At 36.2% G+C, this 18,691-nt stretch overlaps 1 protein-coding gene across 5 annotated transcripts in view; it reads right to left on the bottom strand.

The window, feature by feature from the left end:
- Positions 1-17,752, bottom strand: part of LOC126419233 (serine/arginine repetitive matrix protein 1-like) — a 139,188-nt gene extending 121,436 nt beyond the window's left edge. For 4 of the 5 annotated variants that reach the window (XM_050086373.1, XM_050086376.1, XM_050086375.1 and 1 more), the window contains exons 1-2: positions 17,651-17,752; positions 9,948-10,037 (exon numbers count right to left, since the gene is read on the bottom strand). In XM_050086373.1, coding sequence (XP_049942330.1) covers positions 9,948-10,037; positions 17,651-17,674 — 114 coding nt within the window. In that variant the 5' untranslated portion in view covers positions 17,675-17,752. Of the gene's footprint in view, positions 1-9,947; positions 10,038-17,290; positions 17,630-17,650 lie in introns of those variants that run through there. The other variant, XM_050086374.1, reaches the window with a different exon arrangement.
- Positions 17,753-18,691: the final 939 nt, after the last annotated feature.

Genomic DNA, 18,691 nt, shown 5'->3' with positions numbered 1-18,691 from the left:
AAGTGTTTTTTCTTTACGTGATTAGATTTACTGGGTTTATTATAAATGCATTTCTAATAATATAAACAGAAGTGACTTGTTACATCAACAAACAATTTGTCGGTATATTTTCATCTTAATACTGAAAGATAAAGAAATAGGACAAAAGTATGGAACATACTGTACTAAAAACCAAGCTGTAAGGAACTAAAAGTGTCTCGAAATGGGCAGAAAATAGCCACACACTGTAATATCGAAATTGGCCATACAATGTAACCCTTTTTTTCTGTCCTGATCAGTTAGTTTTATGTTCCACAGACCATTTGCACAATGAATCGTAATTAAGTGGGACGAGTCATTTGACAGTCACATTGCAAATTAATTTGTAAATATGACTGCATGTGAATTTAGTAAGTTTTTTATTTATTATTAGATATATAGATGTGAGTTAATAATTCTTACCAACCTTCTTTTACATGTTACCATAATAGATATTCTTCTACAGAATTGGTGTTTTCAACATTTGCATTAACTAATTCTGCCTGTTGTACATTAAATGGAAGATGGTTTACATACATGAGAGAAAAAAAAACAGCAGACCTAAGAATGAGCCTTGCGGAAACCCACACATGATTTCTCCCCAATCAGAACAACATTTCCAGACTACATTGGTTGAATTACTAGATACAACTTTCCACATTCTTATGATTAAATATGACGTTATCTCCTGGCCGGCTACACTATCAATTCCATAAAACTTCAATTTATGGACGAGAATTCTGCGATTCATACAATCAAATGCTTTAGATAGATCACAGAAAATACCAACCAGTGCAATTTTAATATTTAATGCTTGTAAAATTTGAAGAGTGAACATGTAAATGGCATTCTCATTAGAGCAATTCTTCTGAAATCAAAACTATGATTCACTGACGATGATACTGTTGCTCAGGCAAGATGATATTATACAATTCATCTTCCCCTCAAAAATTTTTGTAAAATGATGTCAACCATGAAACAGGTCAGTAGATATTGACATCCTTCCTACCAACTTTCTTAAAGTGTGATTTGACGATGGCGTATTGCAGTCTCTCTGGAAAAATGGCTGAGTTAGTGACGCTTTACATATTTGAGATAAAACAGCATTTATTATACGGGAATAAGTATTTTGTTCTCTTTTGGAAACACCATGAAAATCAGGTGAGCTTTTATTTTTAAGAGAAAACATAATTTCCTTAATTTCACGTGGAAAAGCTAGTGATACATTCATATGGCTGAATTTTACGAGAGTTGCTTCAACAAACTGTTGTGGTATCTGTCTTCAACTTTCTACTGAATTTATGAAATCATTATTAAATATATTTGCTACCTGTGATTCATTTACAGCCCTTCCATTCAGTTCAATAATGATATCCTGTTCTGTGACTCTGTCTTGCATCTCATTAGAAGGAAGCAGGTACTGGCACCCTGATTGATTCAGTATTCCTTGACATATCAAAAATGTTTAATACAGTTCAGCACTGATAACGAATGAAATGTGAGCATATGGAGTATCAAGTGATTGGGTAGAAAAGTGGACAGAAATTATAACGCAGAGGATTGTTAATAACAGAGGTATCACACTCATGACCGATTGTTTAAAGCATTTAACTTTAACACAGAAAAAAAGTCATCAGTTCACAACTTAGTTCTAATACAAAAAATGCTTTTGTGCCAGTACAAAATAGAAAGGAGCAAAAGAGAAGTTGTTATAAACACAAGAAAATGTTTAGTAAGTACCCGAGTACGCCATTCCCAAGTGGCAGAAATCTGAAATAAGTTTTTCAAGCAGTGAAGTTGGATTAAGAAATAATCAGCTATGTAAGTGACGACTGCAGATAGTAACTGATCTCTTTAACAATTCTTGAAAATGTCTCTTAATTAATGTGTGATCAATTAACACATTCTGGACACTGCCCATAGAAATTGCGGGTGTGTTGTTCTCTAACAGTCAGTTGGTGAAGAATCTCTTAAGTGCAGTCTTTCTGATCATTACTTCATGAACCATTATTTCTGAGCAGTGATGGCTTATTTCTGAGCAGTGATGGCTCAAAGCCAGTAGTTTGATCTTTTAGTAATTCACAGAGCCATTAGGTGACTTGGAAAACATATTACAGGCATGATCAGTACCCGCGAATTTGTTATTACCATGTGCTTCCGTAGCTGTCTGATCACAGAAGTTAGTTGTAAAATGGGGGACAGTTTGATGAAAAAGTTCTGGGGCCACATGAACAATCTGGTTCCGAAATTGACAATGGTTTTGAAACCAGCTGTTATCTGCTTTTCTCCTTCACATGCAATGCAAAGAGGTCAAAAAAGTTTACTACTTCTGGGGGACTGCAGTAGTAACTATGGCCCAAATGGAATGTGTTAAGGCATTTTATACAGTTAGCAGTTGAGTAAGAGAGGGAAACTCAAAATAGTTGCAATGGAAAAAAAAGGAGTCTAACAGAGACAACAACAAATGAACCACTTACAAACACATTTTCTACGCTCAAATATCAGTAAGTTCATATTAAAATCTTCACAACAAAAGAAGTACTTACACTGCTACATTGACTAAAGTCATGGGATACCTCCTAATACTGCAATGGCTCTTCTTTTACCAAGCACAGTGCAGCAACTTGATGTGGCATGGACTCAAGTAGTTGGAAGTCCCCTGCAGAAATACTGAGCCATGCCGCCTCTGCAGCTGTCCATAATCGCTGAAGTGTTGTCAGTGCAAGATTTTGTGCTCAACTGACCTCTTGATTATGTCCCATAAGTGTTTGATGGGATTCAGGTCAGGCGATCTGCGTGACCAAACCATTCACTCAAATTGCCCAGAATGTTCTTCAAATAAATGAATCATGGATAACTGTGACTCAGTGGCATGGCACATTGTCACCTGTAAAAATTTCATCTTTGCTTGGGAATATGAAGTCCATGAATGGCTGCAAATGGCCTCGAAGTAGCTGAACATTTTTGTTAATGATCAGTTCAATTGGACCAGAGGATCTCCATATAAACACAGCCCACATCATTATGGAACAACCACCAGTGCGCACAGTGCCTTTTTGACAACTTGGGTCCATAGCTTCATGGGGTCTGCACTATCAGCTCTTACCAACTGAAATCGGGCCGAATCTGACCAGGATATGGTTTTCCAGTTGCCGAGAGTCCAAATGATATGGTCACAAGCCCAGGTGAGGTACCATAGGCGGTGTTACGCTGTTAGCAAAGACACTCTTGTCAGTCGTCTGCTGCCACAACCCATTAACGTAAAATTTCATCGCACTGTCCCAACTGAAACATTCGTGTATGTCCCACATTGACTTCCGTGGTTATTTTATGCAGTGTTGCTCATCTGTTAGCAACGACAACTCTACGGAAACACCGCTGCTCTTTGTCATTAAGTAAAGGCCATTGGATGCCGCATTGTCCTTGGTGAGAGGTAATGCTTTAAATTTGGTATTCCTGACATCTTGGAACATTTAATTATCTAGTGATTTCTAAAATGAGATGTCCCAAGTGTCTAACTCCAACTACTATTCTATCTTCAGAGTCTTAATTCCTGTCATGTGGCCCTAATCACGTCAGAAACTTTTTCACATTAACCGCTTGTGTAAAAATGACTATTCCACCAATGCACTGTCCTTTTATACCATGCATACGCAATACTAGTGCTACCCTTATATATGCCTATCGCTATCCCATGCTCTTGTTACCTCAGTGTATGTAAGTCAGTTTGTAACTATCAGGCGGTAGCTCAGTGAAATGTACTGCAGTGCAGTCCAGTTAATCTCAGAGTCAATTCCACATCAGTTGTGGAAAACTCTTTCTCCACTGGCCACTTTTTTTCAACCTTTGGCAATGCTTTTGCAAAATACTGAGTTGTTTTAAGTTTATGATTCAGCAATGAAACTAAATCGTGAAGCATTTATTCTCTTGCATTCTCTCTGGTTCAGTGCTTTGATTTCTCATTGTACCTTCAGTGTTACCATTCTTATTTCATGTTCCCCAAGTGAAACTTTTTTTATTTGCACTCAAGGCTTCTTTCGTAAAATTGATTTTCACGTCGAAAAGGATTTATATTCTTTTGTTTTTGGGAAATGATTCTAACCCCTAGGATTCAGTACCAGACTCCTGGTTTGTGCATTGCACATCTACTTGTAATTAGAGGTTATTTTTAATTCAAAATACGGGATGTACTGCTGTCACTGTTAAATTACAATATTGCCTTAACAACACAATGCGAACACACTTTTCTTCGCCTTCAAGGAGAACAATATATTCATTTGACATTATGATTACCTACTCATTTACTGACGTGAATGAAGAGCAACGTTCGGTGTTATTTTTACCTGCATCAGAACATGAAATCGACAGAAATGTAATGAATAATATTTTTAACTACCTTTCACATAGCAAATTTGTTTCAAAAAATTACACAATTGTATTATAATGTGTTCAAAACAACCACACACCTTCGGATGATAATCTGCACTGTTGTCATAAAGGTTGGAAATAAGAATAAATTGTGGTTTCAGAACTGCAATTAGGTTCTGCCCAGTTTTTGTAACAGCAGGTCTGACTAAATTACCACTTCCAGTTTTATGAATTTCAACTGCGAAAAGTTTTGGCACTGGTTTCAGCACATGTAATTACATAGAGATGAAATGTAATACTTGAAGGTGCCCTGAAAGTACACACAGTCACGTGTGAAAGCTATCTTGGTCCTTTGTCATAATACATATTCAAACATTTCAAATCATGATTTGTTCCCATTGTACTGCAAACTGAGATCAAGAACAACTAATTTCCAAGCCTCTTTTTTGTTGGCCGTAGTAACTTTTTTTTTAACTGCCCCAACACAATTTCCACCAACAAATCTTTTTTGGCTGGGATGCAGTTTGAAGACTGCTCTTTTTCTGTTTACTTTCCTGCATGTTTTATAAGACGGTACCATTAATAATAAATACTATGTACCTGTGAAGTATCAATAATATTTGTGGTCGAAGCAGAATAACTGTGTTGATAGTCAATTTTAGCGATGTTACCAAGCAATTTTCTTGGTAACTTAATCAGTGCCATCTCCTTCACTGGATCTAAGTTTAGTGTTATGCAATACAGCAGTTTCCTGAATTGAGTTCAATTTCTGGACTAAGGTCAAAACTGACTTCCAATCAATGATGTTTATACAATCGGTCTTTCAATGTAGCCCTTAGAAGAAGCTACTTAGAAAAAGCTCGTGTGGACTCCATGGGTGAGTTGTAGGACCGTTACTTTTTACAACGTATGTGAGCTTGCTGAAAAGTAGTAATCTGAAATTCTTTTGTGAAATCTCTCAAAGCTTTTTTATTTAAAAGTTATCAACTTCCTATATCTTTATTCAGTCACCCTGATGATGAACACACTTCTCCTAATGAGAGCACAGTTTGTTGATACCGTCACTGTTGAATCATTCCAATTTGTTGATAGATATAACGTCACCTCTGCTTGCACTGCTTCATCGCCATCAAAATGAAAATCTCAAAGGCGTCCTTTAAGTTTTGGAAAAACATGAAAATTGGATGGGGCCAAGTCGGGACTTTATGGAGGATGATTGATGACAGTGAACCAAATGATGCACGTAACTGCAGCGACATAGCTTTATATTGAATGTATACAGAAAAAGGCAGCCCAAATTGTCACAGGTCGGTTTGAACCATGGGAGATTGTTACAGCGATGTTGATGAAACTGAACTGGCAGACTCCTGAAGATAATTTATGCCTATCACAAAAAGGTTTACTAACAAATTTTCATAGACCAGCTTTAAGTGATGACTCTAGGAATATATGGTTTCAGTTCGTAATGACCATCCACATATCTTTTCTACACCATGTCCTAAAGTGATAAGGCCATAATGGCAATGTCAAAACATACGAAAACATGTGAGGATGCTGTGCTGATTATATGTTTTGACGTTGCCATTATGGCCTTATCACTTTAGGACATGGTGTAGAAAAGATCTGAGGATGGTCATTATGGACTGGAACCGGTCATAGTCAAAAGAATTGATATTGTGATCAAAGACTGGAATAGAAAACATTTGACAGTATTGGATCACTGTTTGTATACACAACTATGTCGCAGCTGGTGGATATACATAAATGTTGTTGCTGGTGTCATCTTCAGCCCCCGGACTTGTTTGATGCAGCAATCCACATTATTTCATCCCAGAAATAGGGATTTGAAAAACTCATTTAAAAGATAATTGGGGAAACTGCAAAAATTGCTATACTCTCTCTGTTCTTGAGTAAAAAAAAGTAGTGAATCTGAGAAATAGTGAATTAGTGGTTTCTGCCATCTAACAATACTTGTTTGTAACAACCTCTAGCAACATATATCAAATTTAGTTGGTATCTGATTAAAATGTATGCAATAATTTCACTCAATAACAAAACATTAAACTTAACTACAGAATTTGTTTCACAGCTGGAAAATAACTGGTTAGAGCAAAAACTTCCAGTTCTAAAAATTTCAATTACAAAATGAAACTATTTTGTCACTATACAGGGCGATTCACGAACATATGCAAATATTTTAATATGTTATTCTACAAGTAAAACTAAAGAAAATAGTTAATATATCACAGATCCACAAACATTTGAGTTATGGCTAATAATAGATTTTGTATGAAATTTAGGAACTTCGCTAATATGAAACCATCGCAAAACTGTACGAGCTTAAGGTACAGCATGATTTCCACTTATTTTGTTGTTATTGGTCTGGTGAATCTAATAAAACATGTCCCAGACGTTTATCTGCAGTAGTTTTCCAGAACATCCAGAGAAGCAAAGATTATTATACAAGTAAATTTGTTTACTTTTGATTAAGAATGTAGAAACATTTATGTTATTGTTGGTGACCATTAGCGAGTTGTTTCAGTCATTTCCTAACCTTTAAACAAGTAGTTTTCTGTACTGTTCAGTGAAAGAACATGATAACAACAGTGTATTTAAGTGAATCCACTTGTAACTGTTATAGTTTGTAGATTATTTATGAAATAGGGATGCCTTTCAAATTTACAACAGTGGAACATGCCAATATGGTGTTTATTTATGGCAAATGTGATTGTAATGTTACAGCTGCAGTTAACAAATATTGTGTACATAATCAACTCAGAGGATTCCAAATGCACGAACCAATAGTGGAGTATTTCGAATGTTACGGGAGACAAGTTCTCTACCTAGCGTTCATAATCAGTATGAGCACTTGATATGTGAAGATGATGAGGATATTATGTATGCTGCAGAACTTAGCCCTGGTGCCAGTACACAATGTATCTCTCAATGATTAGGCATTTCACAACCTAAGGTATAGCGTACACTGAAGTACAATAAGCTGTATCCTTACCATAAACAGAAAGTGCATCATTTACACCTGGGAGATCCTACCCTTCCCTTGAAGTTGTGCAACTGGTTAAATACCAATCGGCGGTTATACAAATACATTTTATTTACTGATGAGGAACAGTTTACTTGAGATGGTATAAACAATTTACATAACGAGCAAGTATGGTCTGAAACAAACTCACATGCAACAGTGTAAAGCAATTTCCAGCAATGATTTAGCATAAATGTGTGGTGTGGTATAATCCACACAAACTTTATTGGACCATTCATTTTCCCAGCACATCTGACTGGCGAGACGTACTTACAATTCCTTCAAGAAGAAATGCCCCACTTGCTCAGAGATGCTCCACTCACTACGCAATTGCAAATGTATTTTCAACATGACGGCACACCTAAACATTTCACCAACGCCATTACTCCACATTTAAACGAACATTTTCCCCAGAAATGGATTGGTTGTGGTGCTACACATCTGTGGCCACCCAGATCACCTGATTTAACACCAATAGATTTTTATGTATGGGGATCGATGAAAGACATAGTTTATGAGGAGAAAGTCAATAAACGTGAAGCATTACTTGCTCGCTTTACAAATGCAATAGATGAAATTAAAAACAACCCCGTGAAACTGAAATGAGCAACAAAATCTTTTCATATGCGTGCAGCTAAATGCAGTGAACTCTGTGGAGGTATTTTTGAACATTTATGTGGATGTACTGTGAAGTTGTATGTGCAAAACTTCCTTAACACTGAGCTTCGTTTTTTCCTGTTTAACACGAATTCACATGTGCTACAGTATTATTACAAGCAGGTTACCTGACACATTCATACAATTTCAGTTAAAGTTATTACATTATTTTTCCAAAACTAAATTCTCTAAAACTTCTGTTGAAAACTTGGCGTTATTGTCTGGAATTTAAAAAACAAATTGGGCCAAGTAGTTAATAAATTAAAAATTTTACGAAATTACTTCTTTGCTTCTCCGGATGTTCTGGAAAACTGCTGCAGAGACATGTCTGGAATATGTTTTATTAGATTCAACAGACCAAAACAACAAAATAAATGGGAGTCATGCTTTACTTTAGCCTCGTACACTTTTGTGATGGCTTCATATTAGCAAAGTTGCTAAATTTCAAGCAAAATCTTTTATTAGCCGTAACTAAATATTTGCGGATCTAAGTTTATATCTACTTTGTTATTTAGTTTTACTTGTAGAATATCATATTAAAATATTTGCATATCTTCGTGAATCACCCTGTATAAATTGGCTGCCCTCTAGTTACAACTGATAAGTGACAACAATAACAAAGTATAAACATCAGTTTACATCCAATGAAATGTCGAATAATCTTCCCTATAATTTAAATGGCATTACACTACCCATTAACAAACTAATCACTGTAAAGCATGTCTACTATTTTAGCTGTAAATATTTTCACATAAACATTTGCACTTAACTGACAAGCTCCTGGAGGTCATGTGACCATCCTACCTAGTCTTGACTTGCTCCAAGTCATGGCAACTTTTATCTTCAGGATTAATTCGAAAATCAACTTTGCGCATGTTGGAATTGTCAGAAAGTAGCAGGCATTCCTATTTCCAATCTTCTACAGCGGCAGCTGTATTCTTCCCAATTAATAAAACACACACACCAAGAAGACTAAGAAATAAATCAAAGTAGAAAATTAAGCTGACAGAAAATAGGAATGCAACTACAGGAAAATCTCCCAAAATTTACAAAACTTGACACCAAAATTTTCTGCTTTCTGTATGTAAATGACCTATTGGATAATGCCACAAGCTCCGTGGTTTACTGGTGATGCTGGTATGCAAAGGTAAGTCATAATCTCAATAGCATTGTCATGGAACACCAATCTTGCCACTGTGTCATATTTATTTCAATTGAAATGGTAGTTTCAGGAAATTTGAAATAACATTTGTTTCTGTCAAGTGTTCACACTAATTCTTTAACGACTACACTGGTTGGACTGCCTAGTTTTAACCAATAGTGACAGAAGATACAAACACCCACGACTCATTCATTAACTGAGCAAAATGAACGTTTCACTTCATCTTGTTTCCATGAAATAAATGTAGGAGACAAAAATTAGTCAGTTTAGCTATTTCCGAATGCATGTGACTGTTTCACTGAAAGAAATTTTATTATTAAAAATGGGCACTATGCTTATTCATGGCACCTGCGCAGAAGGCAAATCTGAACATACAATTTGATTAAACGAGATATCTATTTTCCTACTTCAGCATCTACTTCCCATAAAACATTTGATACCAAGTTCTGACAAACATTGGTGCCTTGTAAAGCACCACACTGAAGACCAGGGTCTCTCCAGCTGTCATAAGACCATCATCATTTGTCCCATAATTAAGGCTCCATCTTGTTTCTAACGTGTCACGATAAATTATCCAAGCTAGGTGTTATTTTGAAAATTAGTGCAGATATTTACAACTGAGTTCCTAGTTCCAAGAAAACCATCAAACTCCTATCGAGAATGGCTTTTGGGTACACTAAATATACACTTCATTTCCCTTACCTTCCGACTCAAGCTATCGCCAAACTTCATCTGTTTGAGAAGTTTCTTCTCTTTATCACTAAAGCGGTTATCCTGCTCCGCGGACGTACCCTGCAAACAAAGAAACAATCCAATCAGACAACACCACAACACCAAAGTAATGGATGACAACTTACTGCATCAACATTCTGCATAGAAAAAAAGTGGTAAGCTGCGTACAACTAACAGACAAAATGCAACATGCAGAAGGTACATGATAAATGAAAACAAACTGGCATAGTGCAGATGCTATCTATACCAAAATAATATACTGATAGAAACAAATTTTAACCAAAGACAATAGCTTTGAACTCTTACACAAATTATTCCCACTTCACTGCAAACTAAACATTAGAAATTCTTGGCAGAGAAGCACATTGGTAAAGCACCTAGTTCATTTGTTGCTTATACAAATTTCTTGGGTAACCAATGAAACTAATGTTCTGCTTAACCAAACAGCACACAAGGGGAGTTAAAACAAAAAATAACTTTTGTGCACTTTTCAAGCACAATTATACAATTTCATACCCAGCATCATTCACAATGACAAATTGTTCACAAACATCGTTCCACATGCTCTCTCATAGGTTAGAGAATAAGAAATATAAATGTAAAACAATTTTTTAGATAAATTGATGAAAAATCAATTAAACGCAAGTACTTATTGAAATAACATCCTAATAATGCAAACGGTGAAGCAAAGATAATTAATAAGATATTTAAGGAAGCTCATGTTTGTAAGACCAAGTATCTTCTTCTAAAAATCAGGGAACAGAATGAGAAATACAATGGAAGTCATAAAATTGGAATGGTAAATAAAGTATTAAGCATGTAATTCTCAATTTGGTGGGGGAGGGAGGGGGGGGGAGGGGTGTGTGCAACTTAAGCTAGTAATGCACACCAGACAAACATTTTAATACAGGAGCACATTACACTCAGACAAAGCTCTGATTTGTCAACCATAAAAATTTCCATCCATAAAGGCTCCTCCGTGTTTCTCTACTGTCCTGTGCCTGTGCAGCTTTCATAACCACCACCTTACAGGGGCTGTGTGCAATTTGTGTTTGCGTGAATGTGTGCATATGTTGTCTAACTCAAAAGAAGGCCTCTTGGCCAAAATCTTACTTATTTAGTGGTCTTTTAATTGTGCCTACGACTCAACATCTCTATTATATGGTGAGCAATACTCTCTCCTTTTCATAATATTGAATTATTATTTCATCCTGGATGTTTCCACTGTCTGATTTTTTAAAATCTCTCAATGACTTCCACTTTCCTCCTCCTGCCTCAAACGCCATAATAAGGGACTTCAAGTTTCACATATTTCCATCACACAGCCCTTTGGTCTGTGTGTTCCTTCAACAACAAACTATAACTGAATTTATGCAACCAATCATTATAGCTGTATACAATAAAGACATATTACCCAACAAGGACAACTAAAGTCTCATAAATGCAACACAGTCTCTGGTGGTATCTCAAATTAAGAGCTGCTGCTTACTATTAGTTTACCAGTAATTAAATACGGGCATAATTTTCATTTAATATGCACTGAGCTCATTCAAAGTATGATGTTTTTGAACACATACATTAGCTGAATAAGCAACTCGACAGTTTCAATCACAATCTCATATTTTCATAAAAACCAAACATAGCAAACACACTTCAAAGCTAATGAATGAACAAAAAACTCAATGTCAAACTCATTTTGTTGTTCTTTTGTATGATAATAATACATACTTAGATGTAACTCATGCGGCTGCAGTACAATACACTTCTTGAATGTTTTAGAGAAATCGAGGTTCAAAGTTTTATGAGCCTGTTGATTTGCACACCAGAGCACCAACCATCAATGTCTGTACATCTAGGTAAGTTGACAGGCAAGAAGTCTGACCATACTCTGTTCAAGTCTACTAATTTTCCTTTTTATTATTTTCCACGAAACACATTACTACAAAAAAATCACGTTTCTTTGTAAAGGTATAACAACAACAACACATTCATGAGCAGGTAACATCAAAACAACAACCAACTCAACGTTTATTTACTGATACACTCACTCATGCATGTATCAAATGGTTATCCATCATACATGCATGAAAAACACAGTATAGACGTACATCAATCACATTTTCGGAATACTACGTTCTGAAACGTACATTTAATTTTTAATAACAACAGCAGAATCCCACATCAATATTTAGAAAGAATGGCCACTGAGACATAATTTTTTATGCAAATCAAGCATATTTCAACATGAGAATGAATAACAAAGCTGTCAACTGATGCAGTACTACAGAATGAAGAGTTATGCAGTCTTCATACTACGATTCTCTCTCCAGCAGCAAAATACAGAAGCATTCTGTTATAATTTTTTTTTGTTACTTTGCTATTAAAGCATACATTACAAAGCAAGCACAAATGTCCCATAATACCTCTATGCCTTGCCCTACGATCTCCATAGTTCCTTTTGAAAGGAACACGATTCATTGTAGTCATACAAGTGTTTGGTAAAAGATGAGGGAAAGAAATCTACTAGACTGAAACACTGCATAGGTAGATTTATCCAGTTGTGCTAATGGCATCGCTGGATGAGGGTGCTCTGGTATAGAATTCAACGGGTTCAATAAACCTGTTCTCAAAAATGCCCAGAAAGAGTAGCATTTGTTATATCTAATGATGTACTAGGTCGTATGAAAGATACTCAAAATTCGTGATCCACTGGATGTATGCTTCCCCTGTAATTTTCAACCTGCATAAATTATCAAGCTTACTCTGCAACCTTTTACCAATGAATCACACAGGAAGAATTTCACCGCAACTTCCATGAAAAACCACCGTGTGCTGCAAACTGTTAAAGTTATCGTAGTGTCTGTAGTTCTTACACTGTTCACTATAGGCTTACTGTTTGCTGAGGTGGAGTCTCAATTTCCACAACATTATACAATACCTACCTCTTCCTATAGTTTAAATTCCATCAGTGAGCATAAAATGCTGTCAATAATTTTAATGAAAATGCAACTAGCAAAACTGCTAACTCTGCCCTAAAAAATGTCTTTTTGTGCCTGCATTTGGAGGTAATACTGTGCTCTACTTTAAAGTGTGACATGCCAGTATCTACTCATGTGAATAAGGGATAAAGAGGAATATTCACTGTTAATCATCAGATTTGACCAATGATAAGAGGACACATCACAAAATGTTGTAAAGGACATGGCAAAAAATGCGTTAATAGTCGTGATTTTTTCAAATGTGCTACACTATAGGTCAGTCTGTGACACAACCACTTGTTTTGGTTTCCACATTTGTTGGCTTCGCCAACTAACAACCAAGCTGTGAAATACACACCACAAGAAGAGATTACTGTGGCCATTAACATTACAGCACTGGTCAAAGGTAACAACTAGTATCAAATATTCCTCTTTACCCTGAACAAGTTGTTCCCACTATTGTCAGACTATTACTTGATTTAGTTGAAGTGTAGTTTTACTCCATCCACATGCAAAATTATGCCAAATCAACACAAACAACAGCTGATTAAATTTAAAAACACCTCTCAACTTTTAATATGTTTCTAGTTTACGGAGTATGTTAGTGTCATCTATGTGGCATACTGATTACATGGAAATCAAATGTACATCCCATGTTATAATTATTTGGGAAGAACTGTAACAAGCCAAACTGTTTGTGTTACAATGTTCCTTGGATTATTGTATTTCAGTGTCCTTCTAAAGGAATAATGTCTGCACGGTAACAACAGACGAACTCTGGCAGTTTATTACAGCAAGATTGAGCAGGTACGCTGCCAATTCGAAAAAGTAAATAGATTTTGGATACATTTTCAGAATGGATGTATAAGAAATCTTCCAACTCAAACATTAAAATGATACATAAAATTATATAGTAAAAGATATGGATTAAGCAAATATGTGTTGATCATGACGAACAAAATTTGTTGTAATAAGGTTAACACACTATTGTCTCCCTAATTTTGTCAAATTTACAGTACAATATAAGGCAATAACTGTGTATTTGTAAACACCCCTTTCCTGCAGACAAAGTATGAAATATTAAGACAGCAATTAACACAATTTTGGAACAGTTAAATTGTGATGCTGGACTGGCACCAAAATACTTGTCAGATTTCTCTATCATGTATTACAGCTCATGTTAGATGTGATGTGACAGAATATACATCTAACAATTAACAATTGGCAAACTGACTTGAGTTACACATTAGAACCACTCATGCAAATGCTGATGTGATGACAGCAATTTGCAGTGTAGTCAGATGTTAAAGTTCACCAACAGTGGTTCAGTATTTAACACATGCCATTGAGATATATGAACTCTGGTTGGTGACTACTGCTCACAGATTTTATCCTGTCTCCTCTTTGATCAGCAGAAGTCGGCTGACTCCGCACAGTTCTGGAATCTTTACAATGGCTGCCAACATTAGTTACAGAACAGTACTGTGGCGTAAAAACAAGTAGCTTTTGTGAATAGTGTGCTGTGAGTAGTGATTCTTAATATTAATTACAAAAATGAGGGAAGAGACTGAACTTTATTCTTCTAACGACTAGCCATCATATTAAGTGTCACTTCTGCAACATATTAATCTATGACACTTTCCTTTCTTTCATATTTTGTAAGCTAGTTGCTATGGAAGGGGGAGGCAGGGCTTATCTCAGCAGTCAACATGCTACAAGCCAATTGCAAACTTCCACTCCCAACATCTGCTCACATACAAAGTAAAATTGGGAGGTCAGCAGTTCAACCATTTCTAAAGTCAGATAATCATACATTGCCAACATTCACTCTACATTCAACAAGTTTTTCCTGTAGAAACAACCAAAACACCAAGGTGAAGTTGGAAATGTTCCATTACATAATAGAGAAATGTGTCTAGTATTTCGGTACTTCATGTTTAGATACAACATTACCTGTGAAAAATTAATTACTGGGGGAGGGAGAAATAACTCTCAGCAAATTCCAGGTAAAAGCAGAAGAGGACGAGAAAGCGTAAGAACATAACAGAAGAATTGCAGTGTTGAGAGCATAATTATATGCAAGGGGTGGACAAGAATAAAGGGGCAATTTTCATGCATGTATTACGTACACAGGGCCATTCTGGACACAGGTGGGGGGGCTAGTTCACTGGAGAAAATACAGACTTCACATCAGGAAACATATCCTAGTACACAATTTTCTTTCAAGTCTTAAAGGAATTTACAAGTTCCACATCAAAATTCAGTACTTCATCTTAAAAGTGAGTTATATTTAATCTGGGACTTTCCGCTGTGTCTAAATTTTATGTACGACTGCTTTCTTGCGTAGGAATAAAATTATGGATGTAGTATATAACAAAATTTGTCATAATACTAGCCATCTTGGTGTCAGCAAATATAACTGACCTTACGTCTTCAACAATCAACTTCCAGTAGTGGCAAACGACAACCATCTAGTTACAAGAAAGAAAGATACTACACATGAAATTCACTATAAATTGAAAGGAACCATGGCTGCCATTCCAGCAACAGCAGCACTTTCGAAATGAACTGTGCTGCAATAACAGTAGTTTCCCCATCACCTTATTACAGCTTCCTGGGTTCACAAATTGACAAAGGATTGTATTAACTGCACAACTAAGGGATGGTAGCAGAAGGCTCAGAGGACTGACGAAATTCTAGCATCAAGCTGCAATAAACAATCTTTGCAAAAAGAATTACTAGAAACATGAAAACATAATACCCTGTCAATTTTATGACACTTTTAGCATCATATAGTTACAACTAACCTACACAACTAGAATCTTAAAAACAGTCTGCAACTGATTTTAATACAGAAATAAGACAATAGCATTTTGACATGCATTCCAATAAATGCAAAGCATGCAGTGTGCCAAGAAATCATTTCAAAGTATAACTGTCTACATAAAGTGAATTGTTAAATAGTTATAAAATTGGAGTCCACTGATGAGGCTCTACAACCCTCGTAATAGGTAAATGGGAAACATCCCACTCATAAAAAGACAATTTACACTTTTACTACAAAACTTTCCAAACTTTTAGTTTTGTTTGAGTGCAACAACTTATTCCTCAATCGCTGTGGCCATTTTACAAGTGGACTTTTTCATATAAAACCTAAATAATTTCAGTTGCAGGCTTTCAGTTCTTGTCAGGTACATCCCTCCCAAAATGGTCACATTCCAATCCTGGGACCTGAAAATGTGTAGATCAGAAAATATGGAAGTAAATTCTTCACTTGTAAGAATGTAAAGTGTCACATGCTTATCTCTATCTAATCGACAATTACTTGACTGTAAGACACTGAAGATGCATGCTGCATTTAAAGCATTCCAGCAAATGCACATTACAATACACAACACAACAAACAATTTGCAGAATATATGTGACAGGTGCATTCATGCTGTGTGTCTTCGGACAAATTCCAGTCTTCAAGTTACTTAAGTAAATGAGTAACTGTCTCTGAATGGTAATAAATTGTATACAAAACAGACAATTATCAGAGCTGTTCTGAAAATGACAACACAGGGATAAACCGAGTAACAAAACTAATCGTTTCTCACAGAAAGCAAAGTCTTGTGTTGAAAGACAAAACAGAAACTCGTAATATTCTTTCATTATGAAAACCCTGTTAACTTTAAGTAACTTTAGACATAAATATGACCCAGTAAGAAGGATCTGTTTACATAAACACAAATAAGCTGCTTACACCCACAATAACAAACAAGGTGCAGCATATGTTTAAGTCTGCAACCTCAAATATTTACAAATCAAACCAAATAGAAGAAAAAGGAGAGGGGAGGCAGAGGTAGTAGGAGCAGCTCATTTAACAACTCCCTCCGCAAAGTAACCTTGTCAGCGTAGGTCAAAATAAATTATGGTTAGCTGACAAGACCAAATTATCAACACAATGTAGTGTATTGAAGCAAGGTTAAGTGAGTTAAGTAGCTTATGTCAGCTCATGCAGCATGATATAATTGGTTAAAGCAGCCTGTCCCTAAAAAGAGATTCAGTAAACTACTTTCATGATAATGTTACCATTATATGTCTTTCTTTTACTGCAGTTTTGAGAAAAAAAACAACAAACTTAAAGCTATGGAGGTAAATTACGATTAATCCTAGTGGCAAAATAATGGTGTGTTTGTGGATGGAAACGAACTGAATACCCGATTCACCAAAAGTCAAAATAACCCTAACGAGCACCACCTACGTACTCACTCCTCAACACTCAGTTTTCTCTATTACAGAATATTACAGATAATTATTAAGTAGTTCTAAATATATGGCTTGTGAACTTACAGTATACATCATGGTTAGACCTTGTGATGTATTCTTCTCTTTCCTACAAATGAAGTTATGTACCCTTCAAAAAATAGCTACTTCCGTACTAAACGGCGATCCTAAAAACAATACAGCTGCTGCACGCAGTCCACTCAGAAATGTTTTTATAACTTCTCCCCCACTCCCGATCACTTTCAGTTACCGTAAATTTCCAAAAGTAGACTTCTACTTTTCAAAATCTCGATGGGTGGTCAAAGTCACATCGACAAGCTGCGCACCTACTCCCTACTTCTTGTAAAAAAATTACTCTTTGCACTTCTATTATAATCACGATAAGCTAATTATCGTTATGGGACTGTATGTAATAATCAACATTACCCGAAAAAAGCCTGCATCACTCATTTTGAGAAGCTTAAACTTTGCAAAACTTAATTCACTACCATGCTACTAAAGATGGCGTTGCTATAAGTGGAAAGAGATGCTCTAGCAGCGCGAACCAACTATCGACCAAACTCTGTCGATAACAAAACACAATTTCAAAGTACGCTAAATATTTCATCTATGCCTACACTCTGCAAACCACTATGAAGAGCATGGCAGAAGTTACATCACGTTGAACCAGTTATGAGGACTTTTTCCCGTTCAATTTATGTATGGAACGTGGGAAGAATAACTGTTTAAATGTTTCTGTGCGCACTGTAATTAATCTAATGTTGTCCTCACGATGACTACGGGAGGCGATACGTACGACTACATTCCTAGAATAATCATTAGGTAATCTAATCTTGAACGATATCGGAAACTTCTAGTACTCAGTAGACAATAATTGTACCCTATGAGTTTTGCTTTCCAGATTAACAGTACTGAGAGATTGTGCTATAACAGTAATCACATAGGGTCCTGCAGGGGAATGGGAAAGATCAGCAGTTCGGATTATTGCACTTTGAAAGCTCGTAGTCAGTTTGTAAGAGAGCTTCACTACTGAACTACAACAAATTTTGGAAACTGTTGTTGACGTTGACCAGAGGATTAGTGGTCGGTGGTCTTCCCTACTCAACGCAGATGTAGATGGCGCTGACTAATGACGGTTCCTCTGATTACGTGTCGCATGTTAAGGCCGTGTGATTGACGCAACGTACTGTAAGTAACAAAATGGTCTGGTATTCGTGTAGGGAACATTCCGAGATGGTGTCTGTGTACGATCAAGCAGAAGGAAACGGTCGAGAGGCAGCAAGGTTATACCTAAACAAATACCCTCACAGACACCAGTCACATCACACAACATTTGAAGCCCCTTTTCGGCGTTTGTGTGATCATCCTTTCAAATGGACGAATGGAAGAACCCTCGTACAAGCTCCAGGCAAGTGGCCCACCAACATGGTGGAAGCCAAAGTATGATTATGTGTATCCTGCATGACA

Source organism: Schistocerca serialis, chromosome 9 (assembly GCF_023864345.2).
Source record: "Schistocerca serialis cubense isolate TAMUIC-IGC-003099 chromosome 9, iqSchSeri2.2, whole genome shotgun sequence".
Taxonomy (NCBI): Eukaryota; Metazoa; Arthropoda; class Insecta; order Orthoptera; family Acrididae; genus Schistocerca; species Schistocerca serialis.
This window is presented reverse-complemented; position numbering and strand designations above follow the sequence as displayed.